At 40.0% G+C, this 25,927-nt stretch overlaps 1 protein-coding gene across 2 annotated transcripts in view; it reads right to left on the bottom strand.

Annotated features, from left to right (window-relative positions):
• The window catches only part of DGUOK (deoxyguanosine kinase), a 33,294-nt gene extending 17,117 nt beyond the window's left edge, over positions 1–16,177 (bottom strand). Inside the window, exons 1-2 of one of the 2 annotated variants that reach the window (XM_077134588.1) lie at positions 15,987–16,177; positions 10,040–10,152 (exon numbers count right to left, since the gene is read on the bottom strand). In XM_077134588.1, coding sequence (XP_076990703.1) covers positions 10,040–10,152; positions 15,987–16,128 — 255 coding nt within the window. In that variant the 5' untranslated portion in view covers positions 16,129–16,177. The remainder of the gene's footprint in view (positions 1–10,039; positions 10,153–15,986) is intronic. The other variant, XM_077134589.1, reaches the window with a different exon arrangement.
• Positions 16,178–25,927: the final 9,750 nt, after the last annotated feature.

Below are 25,927 nucleotides of genomic sequence, written 5' to 3'. Positions count from 1 at the left end.
CCAGGCACTACAGTAACTTTCCAGAAACCTACAACCTCCAGATGGGTCCCTGGTCCAGTTAAGTCCTGAAACCTAGCCCAGCCTCTCCAGAACATCAGTTAGTTCCATCTCCCTACCCCATATTAGTGACAGACCCATCCCAAATCAAAAATTTAGAATTGCCATAGCCCAAATAACCCTAAAGAGAGGTATGGAAAGATCAACAGTGATGGTGGAAATATACATAGAAGACAGGACTTAACAAATTAATATGAATGCTCAATCATTAAATTGATATCTCTTTTGGTCTCCAGTATTTTAGAGCAGCTAGAAGCAAAACCCTAAAATTGTGAAATGTAACCCACATCAAAGTCTGAAATATGTTCTACAACTAACTGTGGTGCTGTGCTTTGAAATTTACGGCTTTTTTGTATGTATGCTATTGTTCACAAAAAAAAGAAGGAAAAAAAGTCGGTTGTGATGATAAAAAAGTATTTAAGCCCTCTAGCCTCCTATATTCTGGAGCAGCCAGAAGGAAAAATCTGAGAGGATCTTATGATAGCCCATGACAAACTCTGGGATCTGTCCTTTAACCACTTGTTGAAGAGTGCTTTGAAAACTATTGCTTCTTTATTTCTTTGCTTTGTACATATATTATACAAAAAAAGGTTGGGGAAAAAAAAAGTCCACAGCACATTTGCCAAAACTGAGCATACATAAGGCATGAAGAAAACCTCAGTATATTCCTCAAAATTGTGGGTAAGCCACATTTTCTGGCCATAACAAAATAAAATTAGAAATTAATAACAGAATAATGCATGCAAAAATCTACACATAAAATGTAAAATAATTTAAAAAATGATCCTTAGGCAAAGAATAAATCAAAACTATGATTACAAACTCTTTAGAAATTGTAGCTAAAACCTTTATGCCACAATCTAGAAGATGGAGTGAAAGCTTATCCCATTTAGAAAATTTCTAATTGCAGATTCTTTTATTATTAAGACAGAAGAAAGGGAAAAATATAGTAATTAATCATTCAACCCAAACTGCTTTAAAACATGCAAGGACACTGATTGCATATGTAGAATGGAATGATTTCTAAATGTTGTGTTAGTTAATTTTTTTTTAATAAATAAAAAAAAATGCAAGGAAATTATGAGAAAGCAATGAGTAAATTTAAAGGCAAAATAATATATAAAATAATAATAATTGGGTTCCCTTAAAAAAAAGACAAATACAACAGGCAAACATCTTATGAAATCTATTTCCTCCCAAAATATTCACACAAATAAGCAACATCAGACAAAAGATATCATTCCAGATACAGAAGAGTTTAGTATAAAAGAATACTATGGGGCAGTGCGATGGTGCCTCAGTGGCAGAATTCTCACCTGCCATGCCAGAGACCCAGGTTTGATTCCCGGCGCCTGCTCATGCAAAAAATAAACAAGTAAATAAAGTAAAACTAAAAATAAAAAAATACTAGGTACTAACTTACGCTATTAAATTTGAAAAAAATCAAGAAAAAGAAAGTTTGCTACGGTAACAAAATTATCAAAACTCACTCCAGAGAAGGTAAAAAAAAAACAAAAACTAAATATAATAACTGAAGGAGCAAACAGTTGTTCCATAACGATTCCCCCCTAAACAGCACTGAATACATTTAACTTTAAAGATGATATTCATCATACCTTCCAGGAATAGATAATTCTTATGGTAAAAAAAGATTTAAAGTTTCTCAATTATTCATCATACCTTCCAGGAATAGATAATTCTTATGGTAAAAAAAGATTTAAAGTTTCTCAATTTCATAACCCTGATGGTAAAACCTGTCAAAAACAGTATACAAAACAGAAATGTCAATTAAATTTATAAATACACATGCAATACTCTAAAAACATATTGGCAAATTAATGGAATAGTACAGCATGGCCAAAAGGAGTTCATTTGTTATATGTGAGGATGATACCATTATCAAATCTATTACTAATATATTAAGAGCTTAAAGAATAAAACCTCATGGTTATCTCACTAGCTAAAAAGCTTTTTAATAAAAATTCAACATTTAATTCTGATAAAATAGTTTGTACCCTATTAACAGAAGGTAGCTCCTCCACATGAAATCTACTGAAAAGCAAAGCAAACATAAAACTTAACAATGACACACTAAAGATAGTTTCATTAAAGGCAGGACAAGATAAGTATGATTACCACCACTGCTATTATTTAATATTGTTCTGGAAGTTCTACCCAATGAAAGGACACAAGAAAACAGAAATGAGATATGGGTATGGAAAACTCTTACACATTATTACGATTTAGAGATAACTGTTACTTTTTAAAACCCCAAGAAAATAAAGCAAAAAACAAAAAAAAACCGAGATAGAGAATATAAGAAGCCATACGAGACAAATACAACACTCAAATGCTGCCCTTTAAAACAGCAATAACTGCCCTTTAAAACAGCAAAAAATACATCGTATATAAAGACAAAAGAAAAATGACAAACTGGGGAAAATAACATATGACCTGCCAACCCCCAGCCACGGTCGAACCTCCAGCAATATCCAGTGTTGCTGAGCTATGAGGAAACCATTACAAAAAATCGAAAATCTCAAAAAAGAAAAAAAAAAGGACAAGAAGTCTGAATAGACAGTTCACTGAAGAAGAAATGGCTGGGGGCGGGGCGGGGGAGGAGACAGGTTTCAACTCACTGGTAATCAACGAAATGTAAAATTAAACAACATGCCATTTTCTTGTCTCTCAGATTAGTGAGGGAGAAAAAGAATAATATCCAGTGTTGCTGAGAACATGAGGAAATTAGTACAACTTTTCTGAAGGGAAATTTGTTAAAGTATATCGAAAGTGTCAACAACATGCATGATTTTTAGACATCAAAATTTCAGTTCTGCACCTTGGACAATATATAAGATTCTACAAAAGTTGCATGCACTAGGGTGATTTTCTAGAAATCAAGAACCTCCATATGGGTCCCTAGACCAGATAAATCCTGAAACCTAGCCGGCCCAGCCTCTTCAGAACATCAGCTACTTCCATCTCCCTACCCCACATTACTGACAGGCCCTTCCAACATGAAAAAGTTGGAATGGCCATAGTCCAAATACCCTAAAGAGTGGGATAGAAAGATCAAAGGTGACACTAGAGTTATACAGAGAAGGTAGGGTTTAACAAACGAATACGACTGCTGAATCATTAAATTGATATTTCTTTTAGTCTCCAGTACCTTAGAGCAACTAGAAGTAAAAACCTAAAATTGTACAATTGTAACCCATATCAAACTCTGAAATCTGTTCTACATTTGTCGTGCTGTGCTTTTTAAATTTATTGCTTTTTTGTATATATGTTATTTTTCACAAAAAAGAAAAAAAAGTCGATTGTGATGACAAAAAAAGTTTATTCCTTCTAGCCTCCTATATCCTGGAGTAGCTAGAAGGAAAAATCTGAGATGAAGGTACAGTAACCCATGACAAACTCTGGGATCTGTCCTGTAACTACTTGTTGAAGAGTGCTTTGAAAACTATTGCTTTTTTCTTTGGTTTGTATATATCTTATATTATACAACAAAAAAGTTAAAAAGAAATTAATTAATTAATTAATTATTAAAGATGTTCAGTTCTGGATTAGCCTAAGAAAACACTCAAGCACAAAATTTAGCTACTAAAAAAAATAATAAATGATTTTGCTAGAAGGTTACTCATCACTGCAACATTACTTATAAGAGGGAGAAATTAGAAAACTAAATGATGCTATTTCATATTAATTTACTGTAAAGAGTGACAGGCTGGTGACAATTTTTTTAAAAAAGTAAATGTATATATGTTTTATATTTATATAAGTGTATGTAAATATATGCATTTTTCTCTATAGAACAAAGTTTAAAAGGACAAAAATGCTCACTGTTTTACCTCTGGATAATGGGATCACAGGAGTATTAGTTATCTATTGCTGCATAACAAATTATGCCAAAATGTAGTGTTTAAACAAAAACATTCATTCTCTCCTACTTTCAGTAGAGCAGGAAGCTGGGGAGCAGTTCTGCTGGGGGGTTGTGGCTCAGCATTTCTCAGGAAGTTGCAGTTAGTACACACCTGAGGCTACAGTCACAGGAAGGCTCCAGTGGGCTTCCATGGAGACTCAAGGCAGCAGTTGGCAAGAAACCCCAGCCCCGTGCAGGGTGGGCCTCTCTACAGGCTGCTTGAATGTCCTCATGACAAGGCAGCTGGCATTTCCCAGAGAGGGGGATCCAAGAGAGAGCATGACAGAAGCTACAAAGTCTTTACACCTACCTTAGAAAGCCACTGAAGAGTCACCAAGTCTAGCCCACATGCAGGGAGTGAGGAATTAGGCTCAATCTCTTAAGGGGAGGAGTATCAAACAATCTGTGAACATATTTTTAAACTACCTCAACATGTGACCAGTAGTATACTCAGGAAAAAAAGATATAATTTATTCTCTAAAAGGAAAAGTTAACTTTACAAATATACACACACACATAGAGAATTTACAAAACAAAAATCCTCAATAAGCATGATGTGCTTGCCAAAAAAGGAAATACAGGGAGGGCTACTTGTAAAGAACAGGTTTTTGGAGTGGTAGAGGTGATTAGAGTAGGTTCAAGAAGAATGTAAGGTGAGGAATTGAAGGCAGTGGGTTAAGACAACTGGTTTTAAAGAGTCTTCCTAGAAAGGGGAGACATGGGATGGTAGCTGGAATGGAAAGAGGGGTTGAGACCTTTTTTGTTTTTATCATTTAGTGGAAGGAATTACAGCGTGTTTGTAAGCTAATGGGAATGGTCTAGTAGAGAGGGAAAGAATTGGTGATGCAGGAGAGAGGATAGAATTGCTGGAGTGATTCTTAAGTAAGCAAAAAGTAACAAGATTTGGTAACTAAGAGGTTAGCCTTAACCAGAAGCAGAGTTTATCTTTAGTGATGACGCATGGCAAAGTCTCTCAGGTAGCTGTGGTAGGAACTTGTGGGAGGTCTTTTGATTGTGTCAGTTTTCTAAGGGAAATAGGAAACAAGGTCATCAGCAGAGTGAGTCTGAGGAGAGAGAAGACATGAAATAATCTAGTAAATGAGCCAGGGAAAAGTAGACTTGTGCACCTTAAGGACCCATGTGGAGTTAGTGGTCATGAATTTAAAGTGAAACCAGTTACCATTGAAAAGTATGAGAAGGGAGGGTGCTATTTAATGCCTGATGGTGTTATGTAAAGCTCTTCGATCCTGAACTGTGGGGAACAGTTTCTTGAAACACCCCTCGAGGAAGTACTATCCTCAGAGTCCAGAAAGGTACCAAGATACTTCAGAAAAGTAAGACTTTTAGACAGTCATTCAGGTGAGTTTGAGCTCCCTCTTCCAGTTTTCCTTACCTTTGTTTCCTAACCCATGCAAAGTTATGTGCTTCTTACTTGCTTTCTCATTCAGCAGAGGCTTGCTGTGAGTCCCCCCTCATGCTGAGCACAACAGTGAGTGTGTTACTGTGCCTGTCCTTTAAGGAAACTTAAAGACCACCAAGTGGGAGAAACTAGCTTGTAAATATTATGTCCATTCCATGTGATTAGTGCCATGATAAGACACGGAAATTCAGAATCTCTGGTAAGAATCCCCAAGGAAGTGAAGAGTTAAAAGAGTGTTCCAGGCACAGGAAGTAGTATTTACCAAGATGGGGTAGCCTGAGAGACGAATGCAGTTTTAATAAGAGGAAAGTATCTGGATGTGCCTGTGGTTTAAGAGGCCTATGAGAGTGACAGAACAAGAGGTTGGAAGGTTAGGATTGGCCAGATTCTGAAGAGTCTTACGGACCATACTAGGAATTTGGAGTTTATTCTGTAGGCTACTGAAGACTTTACTGATCCAGTATGTGCCATGGATCAGATTAATTTTGAAAAGGAAATTGGCTGGAGTGAGTGAATGGAAAGCGCTTAAGAGCAGGCACTTTCTTTGCCTTTTTTGCTGCAGTATCCATATGCTTTACATTCACCTTACTGAATGAATGAATAATGAATTGGAACAGAGTTTGGAACAGCTAGACTAGTTTTGTGGCTTTTTCAGTAGCTGGAGGGAGGGAAGGTGCAGGCCCAAACAGAAGCAGAAGAGGAACAGAGATGTGATGATTTGAGAGGGATTTGGGAAGTAGGATTGACAAGACTTGGTGGCCATTTGGAAGTGAGGGGTAAGAAAGGGCTGAGTATGACACTGAGGTTTCTAATCTGAACACTGTCTAAAAACAGGAAGGGAGTAAAAGAAGAGGAAGTAAGAGTGAAATGCTTTGTGTGAGGCACCTGTGAAACTTCCAGATTTAAGTATTCTGAGGTAGATTGGAATGTGTGCCTGGGTTCAAGGGAGAAATGGGAGCCAAAATTCAGATGTGGAAGTTTGTTGGCTTGTGAAAGTAGTTGCTGAAGCTTTGGAAGTGAATGTGTTTGCCCAAGGAAAGTGTGACTAATGAGTAGACTAGGGGACCTTAATCTGGCTCATTCTAGTTTCATCTCCCACTATTCTTATCACCCCACACACCCTGATGACTCTTCCCAGACAGAATTAGTCACTGCCTCCTCTGTGTGCTCTCATCACATTTTGTACCCACACTGTAGCAGCCCTTGAATTTTGTAAAGATTGTTGGCATTTTCAACACCTTCCCTGCATTTGGAGCCAGTCAGTGTCCTGTTTGTTTTCATATGGTAGCCACCTGACCTTACTCATTCAGTAAGTGCTTACCAGATGCTTGAATTCTGTGCTGTGATACCTATGTGGAAATTAGTCATTGGTACATAGAAAGGGACTATATTAAGCTGTTACAATGAAATTGAGGTTACCTTGTTCTCTAATCATGGGTGGTGTCTCCAAACAAATCAGAATGAGAGTACCTGATTGGGAAATCTGAACAGGGGAAGGTTAGCCCCTGTCCTAATTGAAGTTAAATATGTTTAGGGGAGCTTTTCTTGTAGTCCTGCCAGTCAGATCCTGGAGACTGTACCCTGCAGAGAACAGCATGGAAGGAAAATGGGCAAGTGAAGTATCTAGCAGCTGATGGCATCTATATGAGTTATGAAGACATATGCAGTGTGCAATTGCAAGTCAAAAGTTTGGTACCTAGAACCTCTTAAAGTCAAAATATAAAATATCTAGCTTACCGTTCAAGAGTACTTATCACTGAAGTATATTATTGTCTTCCAAGGCCAGTTATTTTATGGTTGCAAACCTACATTGAAGGAAAGGCTGCTGTATGAAATACTGTGGTCAGTGAGTCACTTCAGACCATTCTAACTTTTTATTTTGAAAACGATGCCAAAGAAGAGGAACTGTTTTATACTTTCTCAATCTAGAGAATTGTACATAGAGCAATAGAGTCTTCCCTAATAACATGCTTCCTCCAGCATTCAAAATAAGTGATTTAGCAATAAAAATATTTTTAAAACTAAGTGATTTAACATCACTAATGTGCATCTTTTACTTTTTTTTTTTTTTTTTTTTGGGATGTGGGTAGGCACCGGGAATCGTACCCGGGTCCTCTGGCATCACAGGCAGGCATTCTTGCCTGCTGAGCTACCGTGGCCTGCCCGCGTCTTTTACTTTTATTGAGCATGGAAATGGGGCAGAGAATCTTGAGTGGGGATAGGGGCACCTATTTATTCCTAACAATTGTATATTAAATTCTCTGTTTCTGTGATTCACCTAATTTCCTCCGTCCATCTCCATTCTAAGTACCTGACTAGATACTTAGAATGCAAAAAGAATAAGACTCAGTCTGTGTCTTCAGAAAGCAGCCTCTTAGTCTAACTGGAGAAAACAATAAATAAATAATTACGGTGTGATAAATGCAGGTATAGATTTTGCATAAGGTACCTTGGTAAACCAAAACAGGCAATAATTAACTGCTTCAGGATGGCGAGAAGCTAGGTAGAGTACAAGGAGGCTTCATAGAGAAGGACGAATCAGCTGGTGGGCATAGTGGAAGTGGGGGCATCCCTCAGTGAGGGTCTCTTGTGTTGAATGAAAGCTTACTCTGGAAGCTGGGAGGAAATTGTGTTTTTTTGTTTGTTTTTTGTAAGTAGTTTCCCATGGCAAAAGTAAAAGGTATCAGGGCAAAAAGAAAGTTTCTTTTAAGCTTGCTGACTGACTTTTATTGCTCAGTATGCTCTTGGGCCCTGATCCTATACGGTCTCAGGATTGGAATCTAAGTTTCTTGAGGGTAAGATCTTGGTCTAGTTCATCATTTTTGTTATAGTGCCTTACTCTTAATAGCTTCTCCATAAACACCTGAACGAATGAATTAGTGAATGAATGTAGCATTAAATGCAGTTCCTGAAAGAAAGGCTTTACATTTTCTATGGAAGAACTTAAAAAAAAAAAAGCTATTAGGCAGCCTTATATTTACTACTTTTATTTGATTTTTGGTCATGGGTTTCAGAATTGGAACTTTTCCCCAGGTTTTTCATCTTGTTCAGGAGAAGAAAGTACTTGGAGGTGATGGTACAGATAAGACATTTCCCCCAAATATGACTGTATTAAATCTAAAGTGAGAGGATATATAATTCTGCATGTTAGGTCAGACACTCTCTTACTACTAGATTTTAGCATAAAATACCTATAATAGGCATCATAGTTTATAGAAAAAAATTGTGGAAGGGGAAAATATGACTTAAGAAAAGATGAACATTAACAAGAGAACCCTCTGGTCCAGCTTGTGCTAATAAATATAGCCTTGTTGAAGTATTATACCCTTAAGAAGTTACCTCTCAGCCCTTTTCAAGTCATGGCACATATAACAAGGTGCAGTGATGGCCAGGGCCCTAGAGGAAGATTTGTAAAGAGGCTGCTTATGAGATTTGCTACCTCCCAAATTTCATGCTATTAAAAATATTTTGGGGCGGGCCACGGTGGCTCAGCAGGTAAGAGTGCTTGCCTGCCATGCCCGAGGACCTGGGTTCGATTCCCGGTGCCTGCCCATGTTAAAAAAAAAAAAAAAAAGGCAATACAATTCTGGATTAGAATAACAGAAAAGCAGTATAGAGAGAACAAGTTCTACGATACTCTATATTAAGAATAAGTCTAGAATGTCCTGTTCAGCCATGAGTACCATTCTTAGAAAGTGAATTCTAAGTGGAAAACTAAAAACCAGAAGCTCTTCACCTAGATGAAGCTTCTAGAATGAGGACTAGCCTGGAGGAAAATGGGAGTGCTTGGCTTGAAGAGAGAAAACTGGAGGGGGGAAGAAAAAAGGCAACTCATGGCCTTCAACTATAAGTAGAGGTGCCACATAGAAAAGTGAAAAGACTTTAAGAGGCTGAACTCGAACCAATGAATGCAAGTTACAAAGAGGCAATGTGGGTCCAGACAGGGAAGAACTTTCTAATCATTAGAGTTGTGAAAAAACAGAATGAGCCCTCAGTGATGGCTCCAGGCAGGCTGCAGGAAGGAGCCTATGGCATGGTACTGCCACCCCCTCAGCTACCTATCCTGGTCTTTTCCTACACATGCTGATGGGACTGGTGTGGAAAAGAACTCCGCAGCCTTTCCCAAAGCTGAAAACCTGAGGTATAAGTGAAACGATCAGTGCCTGGCAGAATACATGCTTTATAAATGTTACCTAGTATTTCTGCCTTGACACAAAGTGTGTCAGGATGCTCTCTAAGGTCCCTTCCAATTATTAAGAGTTAGCAAATAAGTTAAAATTACTATAATTAACTAATAATCCTGATGGTCAGCTTCAGGGATAATAATACAAATACTTAAGGATAGGAATGACAAGATTAATCTTCAAAGTCAGGATGGTTGGACATGCTTTGGGAAACCACAAGGAACAGAGGCAGTCACTTATATAGACATACAAAAACCACAAAATCAAAACTAGACATATTCAAACAAGTTATGTCCTCACTGATATGTGTGTGGTCTGCTTTCTGGAATGAAGCTATTTTACAAAGGAGAGCAGGTGACTTTCCCTACTTAAAGCAAATTAAATTACTACAATTAGTTTACCACCATCACCCACCCTCCCCTACCACCTGCCAACTACTCACAACTGAAAACTTACTTTTTGGGTGTCAGCAGCCTGGACATTTTGCCACGTTGCTACAGGTTCTGTAGCTACTTCCCACTCTGGGTAAGATTTCGTGAGTAACTTCACAAAGGTGGACTTTCCCACAGCTGCAATGCAAACAGCATGTATTGGGACTCTTCCCAAAAATCAAGGCTGAAGGGGAAAACTGCTTTTAAACTCTGCTACAAATGCCCACCTGAAAGGAGCAAACACCAGTTTCTCCAATTTTAAACCTCAGCAACCACACCACTTAGCATGATTAGGTCAGGACATGCTAACTAGAGTCACCAAAACGAATAAAGCAACAGAGAGGAAAATACCTCCCTGGGAAGACATGATTTGCAATTTTAATGTTCCTATCTCCCAGAGGCAGAGTACTGAATAACAGTTGCAAAATGTAATCTAACTGTCAAAAGCAGATGAAATTAGCTACATAAATTGAAAGTTTGAGTTAATTTATTTGTTCTATGACTGTAAAAATAGAAACTATTTGAAGATGGAAAGTGAAAACAAAGATCATGGCCCTCATTCAATGGATAAATCTCACAAATATTCATGCAGCACTCAGGACTATATCAGGCTCTGGTTTATGATGGTAAACAAAATTCAGGGCAGGTTTTGCCCTTACAGAGCTTGTATGGGAGATGGATACTAAAGAAACACACAAACAACTAATAACAAATTATTTTAAGTGCTAGGAAAGAAAAACACAGGGTGACCCTAACATAGCTCAGGAGGTCAGGGAAGGTCCCTCTGAAAAAATGGTATCTGAGGTGAGACCTGAGAGATGAGTTAGCCAGGCCAAGGATGGGGAAAGAGTAATCCAGGCAGAGGGAGTAGGATGAGCAGAGGCCTAGAGGACAGAAAAAACTTAGTGCACAGCAAGTTGTAAGAAAAGGCTGAAACCCTCAAAGAAGGTCAGCGCTTCTGAGGCTGCAGCACAGTGAGAGAAGAGTAGCTTGTGGTGAGTTTGGAGAGGGTTGCAGGCAAGGGTCAGATCTGAACTCAATTCTAAGGGCCGGCTGTGTAAGAATGGACTGAAACAGAAGGGGGCAAGCCATGTGGAAGATAACAGTTGCTTGGACCAGGGTGATGGCACAGGAGACAGAAAGCAGTGGTTGCTTCCAGAAATACTTGATATGAAACTGCCCTAGTACTACAATATTCTAGTGATCTTTTCCATTCATACAAATGTTTGGCCCACACATTTCCTGAGCTCCAGATCTATTACCCAAGAGCCCTCCAGATACCTCCACTTGGACATCCTACAAGCACTTCAAAGTCAATATATACCCTAAATGAACTCACTTTCTCTTGCACTGCAGACCTCCAGGTATGGCGGCATTATCCATTCACTGCCTATGTCAGAACCTTCTCATCTGGCAAATCCAAGGGGTTACCAAGTCCTTTTGTATCTATCTTCTAAATTTTCCTCATCTGTCCTTTTCTCTCCATTCCCACCTCCACGGTCAAGATCAGGTTGTCATCATCTCTTGCCTCTCTGACTCCAGCCTTGCCCTCCCCGACTCCAGCCTTGTCCTCCCCAACCCATCATTCATACTACAGTCATCCTGCACATGAAAAATTGCTTAAAAGTCTTTGAAAACTCCCTATTGCCTTTGCCACAAAATTTCAACCCTTAGCATGGTTTAAAAGGGACACTGAGATCTGGCTCCTGCATATGTCTCTCTGGTCTCAGATTCCGTTAGTTATTCTGTGCTCCTGATGGAACAAAGTACTTGCACTCAACTATACCATGTCCTCTCCTGCAAATATGACTTTGCATATACTTAACCTTCTCTCCCCACCTGGTCAACTCCAATCCAATCTTTAAGATTCTGCTCAGATGTATCTCCTGTGTACAGCCTTTCCAGATCAGTTTTCCCAAGATGGATTAACTTGACCTAGCCTCATGGGTCATCACAGCAACTGTAACTGTGTTTTCCCTGGTAGAAGTTAGGGCCTCACCAGGGCAGAAACTAAAGCCTAATGACCTGACTGAATAAATAATACACACATCACATTATTAGCTTCTGTTTCCTATGAAGCTCACATTTGTAAACAAATCACAAAAATGAAACTTAAAAGTGTTTCGGGAAATTATAACAACAAATTACATTATGGTATTGTGTTGTACCATAATGGAAACCTCATTTTCCTCTATCTGGGGTGATTTTTATCAAGTGAGTATCAAGCTCAAGAGGAACCCAAATTGAACCAAGAGAAAGAAGGGGTACATCTTCCAGGTCAATTCTACCACTGATGGTACTGATGGAGAGCAGAGATGTCTCAGCAGAACAACCCACACATCTAATAGGTGACATTTATTACACACCACTCCAATTCCTCTCTGAATATACAGGGTAAGAACAAACAATAAGAATTACATTTCGTACAGTCACCTCATCACTTGGCCCCCACCTCCAGCAACTCAAGTGGGCCTTTTCACATTTGTTCAGCCTCTGCTCTTCCCACACTTTGATGAATAAGTGCCTTCTCCTGTTCTTCTGGGCCTGTCTGAATCCCTTCCCCCCTAGCAAACCTAAGGTCTCACCCTCTCCATGAAATTCAGAAGTTCTCTACCTCACAATGAATTCCTAACACACTGGTCAGCTGAATCAAAACAGCAGAACTGTTTTCTGCTTGTTTCATGGCTGTCAAGGTTGGTTTTTTAACAGGATCTGAATCTCTGGGATTGGGCTCCAGGAATCCACATTTTAAAAGTATGTCCCAAGTAATCCTGATGCACACATATTTAGGATTACTATCTAGAACAATCTGATAAAAAATCAATAGGAGTTATTTTTTTAAAATCTAGGTTCCATACCATATATTAGAACCTCTTCGCTTGTCCTGGAGAACCTAAGACAGTTGGGTTTGGATATTATCAAGATCCCTGCCTGCTCTAAGTAGCCCCTACTTTAAATTCTTTGGCCCAGCTGGTAGATTGTGTTGTTGAATACGCTTTAAACATGGTCCCTATCTATAGGCTGAGGAGCCATTCTAATTAATACGAAAAAAGGAAGGTACTTGATTTGTTAGGTGGGTAGGATGCAATGATTGTGAAAATTACATCTTTTAAAGTGAAGATGTTAGAATTACTTAAAAATTTTTTAAAATTAAAATATATGTATTTTTTTAAGTTAAAAATAATTACTCACAAAAAGTGTTGCAGGTGGAAAGGAAGGGCTCTGTGGGTTAGGGAGTGCCAACTACTCCTTGAGATCATACATATTAGTTCATCAGGGTCCTGAGAAACCCACTCATGCCATTTAAACATATAAAACCCAGAATGCCAACAGATTGGAGGTACTGGGAAATATACAGTTGCAATTACTGAAACAGTCATGACCAATACTCAGCACGACACCCTCTACTTTGCACCCCACTCCCCATTCTAAGACTTCTGTAAAGCCAGTTTGGTAAACAGAAGCTGTTTCAGCACAGAATCTGTGCAAATGGTAGTGGAAGGGCTAGAAGACAGTGCATCCGTGTTGCCAGAGGGCATGAAAAGCCTGGAAAATTCACCACAACACAGCATTTCTTTTACTATACTCCACTGGAACTCAGCTGTGCCATGCACCATCCACAAATGTTGAAATAAAAATAATTAAAAGTTATAGATGTACTATTATTAAAACCAGACACAACATAACTTTTTGAGTGCTATGATATCTGACCATAATTTTTTTTCCTCCCTACTTGGATTCTGTTGTTTTGTTATGGCAATGTTGGGGTTGAATTATATACCCCAGAGAAACACGTTCTTAGTCTTAATTTGGTCCTGTGAGTGTGAACTCATTGTAGAGAGGACCTTCTGAAGACATTCTTCTTAGTTAAGGTTTGCCCAACTGAATCAGTTTGGACTTTAATCCAACTGGAGTCCTTTATGAGCCTAATGAAATTCAGAGCATGAGAGCAAGAGAGCCGCAGGAAGCAAGAGAGTGGAAGCCAACAGAAATCAGAAGATGCTCCACGTGCATTGCCATGTGATGGAAAAGCCAAAGGCCAAAGATTAGCAGGAACCAAGCCCAGAATGCCACAATCTTTGAGGAGAAAGCATCACCTTGATGACACCTTGATTTTGGACTTCCAGTCTCAAACGTGTGGGTCAAAAAATTCCTACCATTTAATCATTGTATGGTGTTTCTTTCAGCAGCTAGGAAACTAAAACACACAGGTTTTTTTGAAGTGTTCCAAGGGGTTCCTAGCAGTGGAATATGGTTCTCCATGGCTACAAAGGCCTCCTCCTAGTGACCAGAATACCTGTGGCCACAAGCCTTTCCCCTTCAGACAACACTGGATAAAATGACAAAAGTTCTCCCTTTTTCTATGTAAAACATCCTCCTTTAATGATACTATTATCTCAGACTAATCAAAATTTAGTCAGATCCCAGCTTAACTGTTATCTTTCAAAATATATATATATTTTTAACATGGGCATGCACCGGGAATCGAACCCAGGTCCTCATTCATTTACTTCAACAGCGCTACACAGATGATCATTGCTGTCCCTGACCACCTTTTCACTTGACTTCCAGGATATCACTCTTTTGTGTTTTTGACTGTCTCATTGGTCATTCGTTCTAAATCTACTTTGTTGGCGCCTCCCCATTTCCCCAATTTCTTTAGCATTTTTGTATCTCACAGCTCAATCTTTTCCTTCAAGAGTTTCCTGGCTTTAAATACCATCTACAATATAGCTCCAGTCCAGGGAGACACTGAACTCTAGACTCACGTATCCAACTGTTTATTCAGCATCTCCACGTGGATGTCTAAGAAGCATATAAAAACCTAAGATCTCTAAAATCAAAATCTTGACCCTCGCTGCTCCCTCCTCCCCTCGGCAACTCGTTCTTTGCACTTGCTCTTCCCTCTACGTAGAAGATTGTTCTCCCAGTTACTTCAACGGCTCGCTCCCTCACTGCTCAAATGTCACCTTCTCAATGAAGCCTTTCTTGACTACCCTATTTAAAACTTCAACTCCCCTCACCCTTGATTCTTCCCCATCACACTCATTATTTAACACAGTGTTTACTTGGCTTATGTTGTTCATTGTCTGTCTCTCCCCACTAGAAAATTTAAATTCGATGAGAGCAGAGATTTTTATTTGTTTTGTTCACTCCTGTATCTTCAGGGCCCAACACAGTGCCTGGCACATGGAAATGGCTCAAATAGTTATTTGCTGAATGAATAAAATGAGAACCGGTCAGTTTGCTGCTAGAGTGGTTTCAACACTTGCTAATATCCTTTAGGACTCAGCACCTTAGCAGGTAAAAACATCAAGTCACAATTTAGTAATATTACATTGAAATGTTCTGCTTTTGATTACTTAATAAAACACTCATTCTCTATTTACTCTTTTAACAGTTATTTTTAATTTAATAAATGTTTCCAAGTTTAAAAATTAAGCGCTTCTAAGAAAAATGTTAAATTATAGCCTAACATATGGATATGGCAAAAATAGTGAAAGTAGCATCGGAATGAATGTGGTTTAAGAACTCTCTTAGGGTAGGGTTGCCTGGTAAAATACAAGCCACCCAATCAAATTTGAATTTCAGATAAGCAAAGGACATACTAAAATTTATTCCTTATGTGCAATCCAATTTTAGCAGGGTATCCTGTTTTTGTTGTTTATTTTTCCTAAACCTGGCAACTCTATCTTGGGAGAACAAAAAAACTGCAACCTGCTCTTCCTCACTTTCATTTCCATCATTCAGAACAAGCTAGTAGAACTCTCTTATCCCACCTACCGACTGTATATGAGTTTTACGCCTCAACAAATGTGTCCCTGGGGTGAGTGCTGAGGACCGACGTCCTAAAACTCAAGGAGGCAAAGGCCCACACCCTATCTGTTTAGAACAAGCAGCCCCGCGGCATCACGGGGGACTCCGGGCCCGGCTCCCTTTCCGAGTCTCTCAGGAACCTTTCCGGCCCTTACCAATGTTGCCTTCGATGGAGAGCCTTCGGGGGCCGCGCCCCACGTGCAGATCCCTGGACGGGAACGCGCTCTCGAGTGGGCTCTGAGCCATGGTACTGATGCGTGCCCGCAGCAACCTCAGAAACAGCCGGCCCGCCACCATCCCACCCACCGTTCGCGCAGCGATCACTTCCGCCGAGGGCACTTCCGCCGAGGGTACCGCAGTACGCGTCCCTGACGTCAGAAGATCGCCAGGAAGGAAGTGGGTGGGAGGGTGGGGGCGCGCCAAGGAACCTCTCTGTTCTCGCGATGTTTGTAGAGAGGCTTTCGGACTAGGAGAAGTCTTGACTCGCGGATTTGCCTGAGAATTTGCTGATAACTGCGGACGCCTGCGGTTGAGATGGGGACGGATAAGTCCTTCCGTTTTTGTTCCCTGGATAAGTAACATTTTAAAAGAGATAACTCTATAATCCCGTCACCTTTGCCTTTTATATAACTTTAAAATACTTTTGATAAGAGTGCAGAGGTTATGCTGGAGGTTACTCTTATGCAACTTAAGCTAGATATTGCAAATTGCCATGCTATGCCAAGCCCCAGTTAGCAGTATTCCTGAAAACTTGGAAGACTACCCAGGGCTCTGAGATTCTGTAATAGTTTCACTCACTGTTTATTTTTCAGAAACCTAAAACCACCTCCAGATTGTTCTCTGTTAGATAAGCCCTGAAGCCCAGAGGCGCTAGTCTCTCCAATAGCATCAACCAGTTGCATCCGCCTTTCCCATAATGTTGAACCCCTATTCCATATGAAGAAGGTAGAATGGTCATTGCCCATATATCCCTAAAGATTGGGAGAAGGATCAGATAAGAGGGAAGAGTTGTAACAGAGAAGATAGGGTTTAACAAATGAGTATGACTGCTGAATCATTATATTGATACTTCTTTTTAGTCCCTAGTGTACTAGAGCAGCAAGAAGGAAATACCTGAAATGATGGCACTGTAACCCATACCATACTTTGAAAATTATTCTATAACTACTTGTTAAAATGTACTTCGAAATTTATCACTTTTCTGCATATATATTTCACAATAAAAAATGTTCAAAATAAAAAATAAAAGTAAATTTGATAACTAAAGACAAATCAAAATAGTTGTAATATTAAAAGACGTCCCCGTCTTGCCGGCCCCACTCCCACCCCCATCCCCCTGTATTGAGTGCTTGGTTTTTATTCCAGCATGGGAAGAAATTGGACTGTTTTAAGTAGGGGAATGATGCGATATGATGATTTACACAAATAAGTTTTTTCTATTCCTTGTAACTCCAAGCACGAAGCAAGCACATTACTGAATAAATGAACAAATTATATTTGTAAATTACACTCCACCTCTTATTTTATCTATGAAATGAATAAATTCATTTTCACTCAATCAATGATTGTAAGTGTGCAGCTCAATGAAATTTTCACAAAATGAACACACACTTTTTGCCGGTTTGAATCTGATATGTACCCCAGAAAAGCCATAGTAGTCAAACACCCGGTCAGGACAAAATGGTGGAGGTTGAGAGATGTGACTGAAACTCAGTTTATACCCCAGAGATGGGGTTTTGCTGGGGTAGACAATGATGGGAGTGGGGTGTCGGGTAGGGGAGGGCCTGCAGCAAGAAGCAGGAGTCCTGCCATCAGCGGTAAACTGCTCTGCCAAGGGGCTAGTTGAACTTGGCACATGTTCTGCCATACCCCATCGTCGACCTCTGAATTTAATGGTCCATGAAATCTGGTTAGGGAGTGCTTCCACCTTCCATCCCTTAAAGCACTAGAGTCAAAGCAGGAGGAGTAGCAGGCCAAGCCAACATTCAGGTCCTCTCAGATGTGGGAGGTTTCAGGAGGCATCAAGGGGCTGGTGGCTGGGACACCTGCCTTGAAGCTGTTTGCATGGCAAACATGTGGTCTTTTCCTTATATTGAAATTTATATAGGATGTTGAAGCCACGTTTGCATAACATGCACATTATTTTAAAAATACATTGTAAATATGTTTAGGATAACCTGGGTAATCCAAATAGACATTATTGGAGATGTGAAGTAGGACCTACCTCACCGCTCCCCACTCCCTTGACTTCCACAGCCACGTCTGAGTAAAATTACTGCTTACATTGTTTTATTTATGTAAATGCAGGCTTGGAAAATATTTGTCCAAAAAAAGTTTGAGGGACTCTCTGTACTCCGAGGTCCCGCAGCTGTCACTGCGCTAAGGTTCCTTATGAAGGTCAGTCAAGGTAGCCCTCTGCAGGTCTAGATCCAGCCTGGCAAGAACTCCTAAAAGTTATTTTTAAGAACCTTTTAGTGTTGTGTAATATATAGTGGAGAAAACAGCATTTATTGTAAGTGTGCAGCTCAATGAAATTTTCACAAAATGAACACACCCTTTTTGCCAGTTTGAATTTGATGTGTACTCCAGAAAAGCCAAGTTCTTTAATCCTCTTTCAATATTGCTGGGTGGGAGGTTCTTGATTATTTGCATGGAGATATAGCCCACCCAATTGTGGGTGGTAACTTCTGATTAGATGGTTTGCATGGAGTATTGTCTCTACTCATTCAAGTTGGGGTTGCTTATTGGAGCCATTTCAGAGGGAAACATTCTGCAAACAGCTTTAGAGCCTATGCAGCTGAGGCCTTTGGAGATGAAGAAGGAAAAAGCCCCGCAGGGAGCTTCATGAAACAAGAAGCCTGGAGAGAAAGCTAGCAGACGTCACCATGTTCACGATGTGCCTTTCCAGTTGAGAGAGAAACCCCTAATGTCATCGGCCTTCTTGAAGCAGGTATCTTTCCCTGGATGCCTTAAATTGGACATTTCTATAGCCTTGCTTTAATTTGGACTTTTTCACAGGCTTAGAACTGTTAAATTCTAGGATTCTAAACTGTTAGAACTGCAACTTATTAAATTCCCCTTGTTAAAAGCCATTCCATATCTGGTATATTGCCTTCCTGCAGCTTCCAAACTAGAACAGCCATGTTATCCAAATAAAGACCAAGAAGTAGAAAATCACTGGCTTCCCCAGAAGCTTTCCCCATATTCCATTCACTCCCCTGAGGGGTAACTATTGCCTGCTTTCTAGCAGCAGAGGTCTCTTTGCCTGTTTTTTATATAAGTGGAATCATGGAGTAGGTACTCTTGCATCTGGCTTCTTTTATTCAACAGAATATCTATGAGGTTCATCCCTGTTGTGTGTAGTTGTAGTTCCTTCTGTAACTGAGAAATTAATAATTATGATACTGTTAATGATCCATGAAATCTAGTCAGGGAGTGCTTCTACCTTCTGTCCCTTAAACCATTAGAGTCAAAGCAGGATGAGTCACAGGCCAAGCCAGCTTTCAGATCCTCTCATATGTGGGAGGTTTTAGGAGGCAGCAAGGGGCTCTGGGAAGAGACTGGCTTGTTTTTACCTTCTAGCATATTGTAGAATACTCAGAAGGAAATTCCTGAAATTACTGAACTGTAACCCAGCTGCCTTGATCTTTGATAATGATTGTATAACATATAACCTTTATCTTGTGATTGTAAAAACCTCGTAACTGGCCCTGCTTGTACCCTCTTACCTGTTTTATAACTTTAAAGTCTTATGATCACAAAAGACAGCCCCTAATATTTCTTTTTAAAAAAAATTTTTATTGACACATCTTTGCACACATAGAGTTCATACATGGTGTACAATCTATGGCTGACAATATCACCACATAGTTGTGTATTCATCACCATGATCATTTTTTAGAACATTTGTATCACTCCAGAAAAATAAATAAAAAGAAGGAAAAAACTCATACATCCCATACCCCTTACCCCTTCCTGTTGTTGACCACTAGTATTTCCATCTACCCAACTTATTTTGCCTCTTATATCCCTATTATTTATGTATTTTTTATCCATGGTTTCTTACTCATCTGTCCATACTTTAGATAAAAGGAGCATTAGACACAAGGTTTTCACAATCTCACAGTCACACTGTAAAAGTTACATCTTTATACAATCGTCTTCAAGAATCAAGGTTACTAGAACACAGCTCAACAGTTTCAGGTACTTCCCTCCAGCCACTCCAATATACCATGAACTAAAAAGGGATATCTATATAATGCATAAGAATAATGTCTAGGTTAACCTCTCAACTCTGTTTGAAATCTCTCAGCCACTGAAACTTTATTTTTTCTCATTTCTCTCTTTCCCTTTTGGCCAGAAAGTCTTTCTCAATCCCATGATGCCAGGTCCTGGCTCATCCTGGGGAAATTTACACCCCTGGAAATCATGTCCACATAGAGGGGAGGACAGTGAGTTCACTGGCCGAGTTGGCTTAGAGAGAGAGGCCACATTTGAGCAATAAGAGGTTCTCTGGGAGTGACTCTTAGGCATAATTTTAAGTAGGCTTAGCCTATCCTTTGCAGGAATAAGTTTCATAAGGGTGAACCTCAAGATTGAGAGCTCGATCTATTGATTTGGTCTTCACTAATATTTCTTAACAAAGAAACTTGAGTCAGCCCAGAACTAACCAAAACTGATCAGTATCAATTCCTTCTCACTGCTGTATAATATTCCACTAATTACTAAACCACGATTTATTTTATCCATTCTATTGTTGATAGATGTTTGGAAATTTCTAGATTTGGGCTATTATGTGTAGTGTTGCTATGCAATTTTTTGTACACGTCTTTTGGTAAACATAAGTATGCATTTTCTGTTGGTATATAGCTAGCGGTGGAATTGCTGGGTCATAGGTTATATATATGCTCAGCTTTACTAGATATTTCCAAATAATAGAGAGCTGCCCCGTGTTTGATTGTATAGTTTCCAGTGCCACCATCAGTGAGTGAGGGTCCCAGTTATTTCGTATGCTCACTGACAGTTGGTTTTGTTGCCTTTTCTTCATTGTATTCGTTCTCGTGTGTGTGTCATGGTATTTTATTGTATTTTTAATGACATTTTCCTGATGATCGATGAATTGAACACCTTTTCATATGTTTATTAGCCATCTGGGTATCCTCTTTTGTGAAAGACCTATTTAAGTTGTGTGCCTATTTTCTATTTCTATTGTGTTGTCTTTTATGTACTGATTTATTGCTCTTTATATATTCTGGATACAAGTCCTTTGCAAATATTCTCTCTTACTCTGTGGCTGGCTTTTAAGTTTTTGGTTTTTTTTTTTTTTTAAAGTATAATGTAAAATAAGAAACTAAAATGTCTTTAACCTGAATTCTCTGTCAATTATCCTAGTATCACCATTAGTAACTGATGCTTTGCTTTATGCTTTACTTTATTATCTGCCAGGTCCTTGCATTAAAATTCGATATCATTCTTAGTCACAACTACACATTCCCAGGAAAGATAATCTGACTAGCCCAGCTATGCTCAGCTATCTAACTTTGGTCCAATCAGCTGTGGCTTATGGAACAAACATGGCTGTTTGGATCCTGTCCCTGTGCTTGAGAAAGGAGGTTTATTCTGATTATTTAAGAAAAAGAAAAAGAAAAGCGGTGGTTGGTGAGTCCCTCCTGAAAGTGGAAAGCCCAGCATTTTCATCCCAGCTCAGGTATTGGCCAAAAGACAGAAAGTGGTGGCGTGTTGGTGATCAGAATTACCTCCCGGTTAGCTGGGAGTTATGAGGCCACTTCCTGCTCCTGGGATAGGGGCTGTCAGATCTCTGCTTATCAGTTTATAAGAACTGATGTCGCCTTAGCAGAGGACTTGATTCATTCAGCATCCTTTCATTCAGTCACTATTTGCTGAGCAGCTACTCTGCACCAGGTGTTCTGTCAGTCCTTGGAGGACCCCTCTGAAAGAATTCCTATTTCCTCAAAGGTAGTGTACATGCTATTGTGATGAATAAAATCCTGACCCATATTTCATAGACTGCTATGCAGCCATTAAAAATGGGCATGTAGGAACCTTGAGTAGGACATGAGCTTTTGTTGGTTTGTCCAGAGTGATACCTGATAAATCCCAGAGTGATCTGAACAGTGAATAAAAAAGTATTTGCAAAGTCCCCTTCGGGGAATGGTGAGAAAGGGGGAAAATTCAAATTCCCCAAGTTGAATTCTTGATATTGTCACAAGCAGTGTGGACGATCAAAGATTATAGGCTGCACCCCCAATCTTGGGGTTTGTTCATATGAAACTTAACCACACAAAGGATAGGTCAAGCCTACTTAAAATTAGGCCCAAGAGTCACCCCAAGAGAACCTCTTTTGTTGCTCAGATGTGGCCTCTCTCTCCAGCCAACACAACAAGCAAACTCACCACTCTCCCCGTCTACGTGGGACATGACTCCCAGGGGTGTGGACCTTCCTGGCAACGTGGGACAGAAATCCTGGAATGAGCTGAGACTCAGAATCAAGGGATTGAGAAAACCTCTAGAATGAGCTGAGACTCAGCATCAGGGGATTGAGAAAACCTTCTTGATCAAAAGGGGGAAAAGTGAAATGAGACAAAGGAAGTGTCAATGGCTGAGAGATTCCAAACAGAGTCGAGAGGTTATCCTGACGCATTAAATAGTTATTACCTTGTTAGTCAAGATATAGTGGAGAGGCTGGAGGGAACTGCCTGAAAATGTGGAGCTGTGTTCCAGTAGCCACGATTCTTGAAGATGATTGTATAATCATATAGCTTTCACAGTGTGACTGTGTGACTGTGAAAACTTTGTGTCTGATCTTCCTTTCATCTACCTTATTAACAGAAGAGTAAAACATATGGAATAAAGATGAATAATAGGGGGAACAAATGTTAAAATAAATTTAGAGTGAAATGCTGGTGATCAGTGAGGAGGAAGGGTGGGGATATGGTATATATGAATTTTTTTCTGTTTTTTTAAATTTCTTTTTCTGAATAGATACAAATATTCCAAGAAATTATCATGATGATGAATATGCAACTATGTGATGATATTGTGAATTACTGATTATATATGTAGAATGGAATAATAAAAAAATATGAATGTTTGCGTTTGGTGTTTTGGGTATTTAAAAAAATTAAATTAATTTAAAAAAAGGGCATGTAAACACACAAATGTGATCTGACATTCCTCTGCCACTTGGACTTCTGATCAGCTATATTCTAATCTACATTAGAGATTTTCTAATGTACTACATTGTGCTAAATCAATTTGGTTGAGCTGGCAAGTATGTTTCTAGCAGCCCCTCCCTACAGAGCCCTGACTTAGATGGTTGGCCAAAAGGGGGCTTGGAGTAAGATTTGGAAGGCAGTCCAGGGAATTTCTGCTGTTTCTTGAGGTATCCCCCTGTGCTGGGTTAAATCTTGGTAGACCCCAGAAAAGCCATGTCCTTTAATCCTCATTCAATATTGCTGGGTGGGAGCATTTTAATTGTTCCCATGGAGATGTGACCCACCCAATTGTGGGTAGTAACTTTTGATTAGATAAATTCCATAGAGGTGTGTCTCCACCCACTGAAGGTGGAGTTGCTTACTGGAATCCTTTAAAAGAGGAAACATTTCGGAGAGAGTCCCTTTTTGGTAGAGCCACAAGAAAGCCAGCAGATGCCACCAAGTTTGCCATGTGCCTTTCCAGCTGAGAGAGAAACATTGAACTTCATTGGCCTTCTTGAACCAAGCTAGCAAACTAGAACAGATTTCGAGAAAGCCAGGAGACACTGCCATGTTCACCATGTGCCCTTCCAGCTGAGAGAGAAATGTTGAATGTCATCAGTTTCTTGAACCTGGATGCCTTAAATTGGACATTTCTATAGATTGTAATTGGGACATTCTCTCGGCCTTAGAACTGTAAGCTAGCAATTTATTAAATTCTTTTTAAAAGCCATTCTGTTTCTTGTATATTACATTCTGGCAACTAGCAAACTAGAACACCCCCTTAGCAGGATACCTTGGCAGGTAGAAGTGTCCAGCACAGAGGGTCCAGGCAGTCCCAAACATGACCTTCACCTCCCCAGCTTCTCCCACTTTGGGATAAAGTCTCATTCCTGTAATAATTTCCTTATTTCCCTCATATATATAATGACTCTGACTAAACCCTGACTGATACACCTAATATTAAAGGGTGGTGTATAGTCGGGTGGTTAAGAATATGAACGCTGGATTTCAGTGGCCTGGGAGTGAGGATTATGAGAGAGAATCCACACGATGCCTGCCACACAGCACCCGATAGACATGTAAAAAAAAAAAAGTAATGGCTGCCTTTAGCTTGGTCCTCAGTGACTTGGACTTTACTGCTCTTTATCTCTAGTTGACTTCCTATTGAATTTCTTCTCTCCTCAAGCTACTGTAACCCAGCCACGTCCCGCTCTTTATAAGCAGATGACCTGCCATCTGCTGAAGGATACTGGGAAAGCATTTCTTGAAGTGGGGCAGAACAGGGGGGAGAAGGGAATAGCCTGGGTATGGGGGTTAGGGAGGGGAAATGTATGTCAGAGCCTCCTGTAAAACTTTTTAACAAGCCTCCCCTTCTTACACACACAGAGGTCCACATGCACCCCTCTATAGTGGTGGTGTCAGTGCTCCTTCCCTTCTCCTCGACCCCCTTTGTGTGTGTGTACATGTGCATGGCTCTTCTTTGGAGGACCTCCCTCGGCCTATCACAGCTCTTTGCCTGCAGGGGTGGAAAGCCTAGGACACGGCATTGTCTTCCAAGGTACATCTACCTCAATCACTCCAAGGTTCACTCTAAGCTCAACTTATACTCCAGAGCTCTCACATGGGATCAGGTGAAGTGTCTTTCTGCGGGGCTTTGCCCAGGCTTGCACCGTGCTGGGTTTCCTCTCCTTTTCTGTTCTGCCTCTCCCACTCCTCAACAGGTTTCTCCCGGGAGCACTTCCTTAATAAATCACTTGCATGAACATCCTTATTTCAGAGCCTGCTTCTGGGAAACCCAACCCAAGACATAAACTCTAAGAGTTTCTGGAAAAGTGCTCCTCCACACCCCCACCCCTGGAAGTCAACTGCATGGGTGGTGAAAGAGGAATGTGTGTCTTCGAGGTCCCAATAGGTGTGTCTGAGAAGACTCGCTGGCCAGGTGGGACCTGATCAGCAACTTGAAGCGTTGGACTTGGAGAGGTGGGATGTACACCAGGCAGAAGTGAGAACCTGGTTCTGCCACTAACTAGATAACTAGTAAACTACCTAGCAAAAGTGGGGATGATACTCGTACCTGCCTCATAGGGGTCTGGTGAGGATTAAATGAGGAAATCCATGTAAAGCTCCTAAACCAGTGCCTTCCATATTTTAAGCACACAACAAATGTTAGCTAGTATTATTACCCCTTGCTTTCTCATCCTACTTTGTGGGTGCTTCCATTTCACCTCATTGTCCTGTAGGTAAACATAACACCTCTCCCATTGTATAGTGGGACCCCATGGGCAGGAATTTTTGTAGGAAACATAAATCCCATGTGGCCTTGCTTAGCAATTCTAGATACCAAGAATTCAGTAAATACTTTTGGAACTGACCAATGGTGGATGTGAGAAGGAAATAAATAGGAGAGAGAGGCAGAGAGAAGAGACAGAAAAGAAGTGAGAGGAAAAGGAGGAGAGGGGGGAGAGAAAATGTTCTTCCTAAGGGTGCTGCTCCTTTTTTGATAAGTTTTGAGAAAAAAATACAACCTAATCCTCATAGAGCTCTTAAGCTTGCTATTACCTTCCCCCATCTAAGTTTAAATAACATTCTATTTGAATCATTCCTATTTGCATCCCATAAGCTTTGTGTCATATCCATGTTTTCTAGTGTATTGTCCTTGAGTACGAGACCTTACATCTCTGAATGCCCCAAGAGTCATCCAGCCCTCCTTACTTATTATGTTCAAGGGAAAAGAGGCAAGGTGGTATAGTAAAAGGAACACCAGCTGGGATTTGGAGAGACTTGAATTTTAATCTTGGACCTGTATGATCTTGAGCAAGTCCTTACTTCTCGGGGCCTCAATTTCTTCCTCTGAAGTATACAGATAATAATAGAACCAC

The sequence above is a fragment of the Tamandua tetradactyla genome, chromosome 17, assembly GCF_023851605.1.
Source record: "Tamandua tetradactyla isolate mTamTet1 chromosome 17, mTamTet1.pri, whole genome shotgun sequence".
Classification (NCBI taxonomy): Eukaryota; Metazoa; Chordata; class Mammalia; order Pilosa; family Myrmecophagidae; genus Tamandua; species Tamandua tetradactyla.
This window is presented reverse-complemented; position numbering and strand designations above follow the sequence as displayed.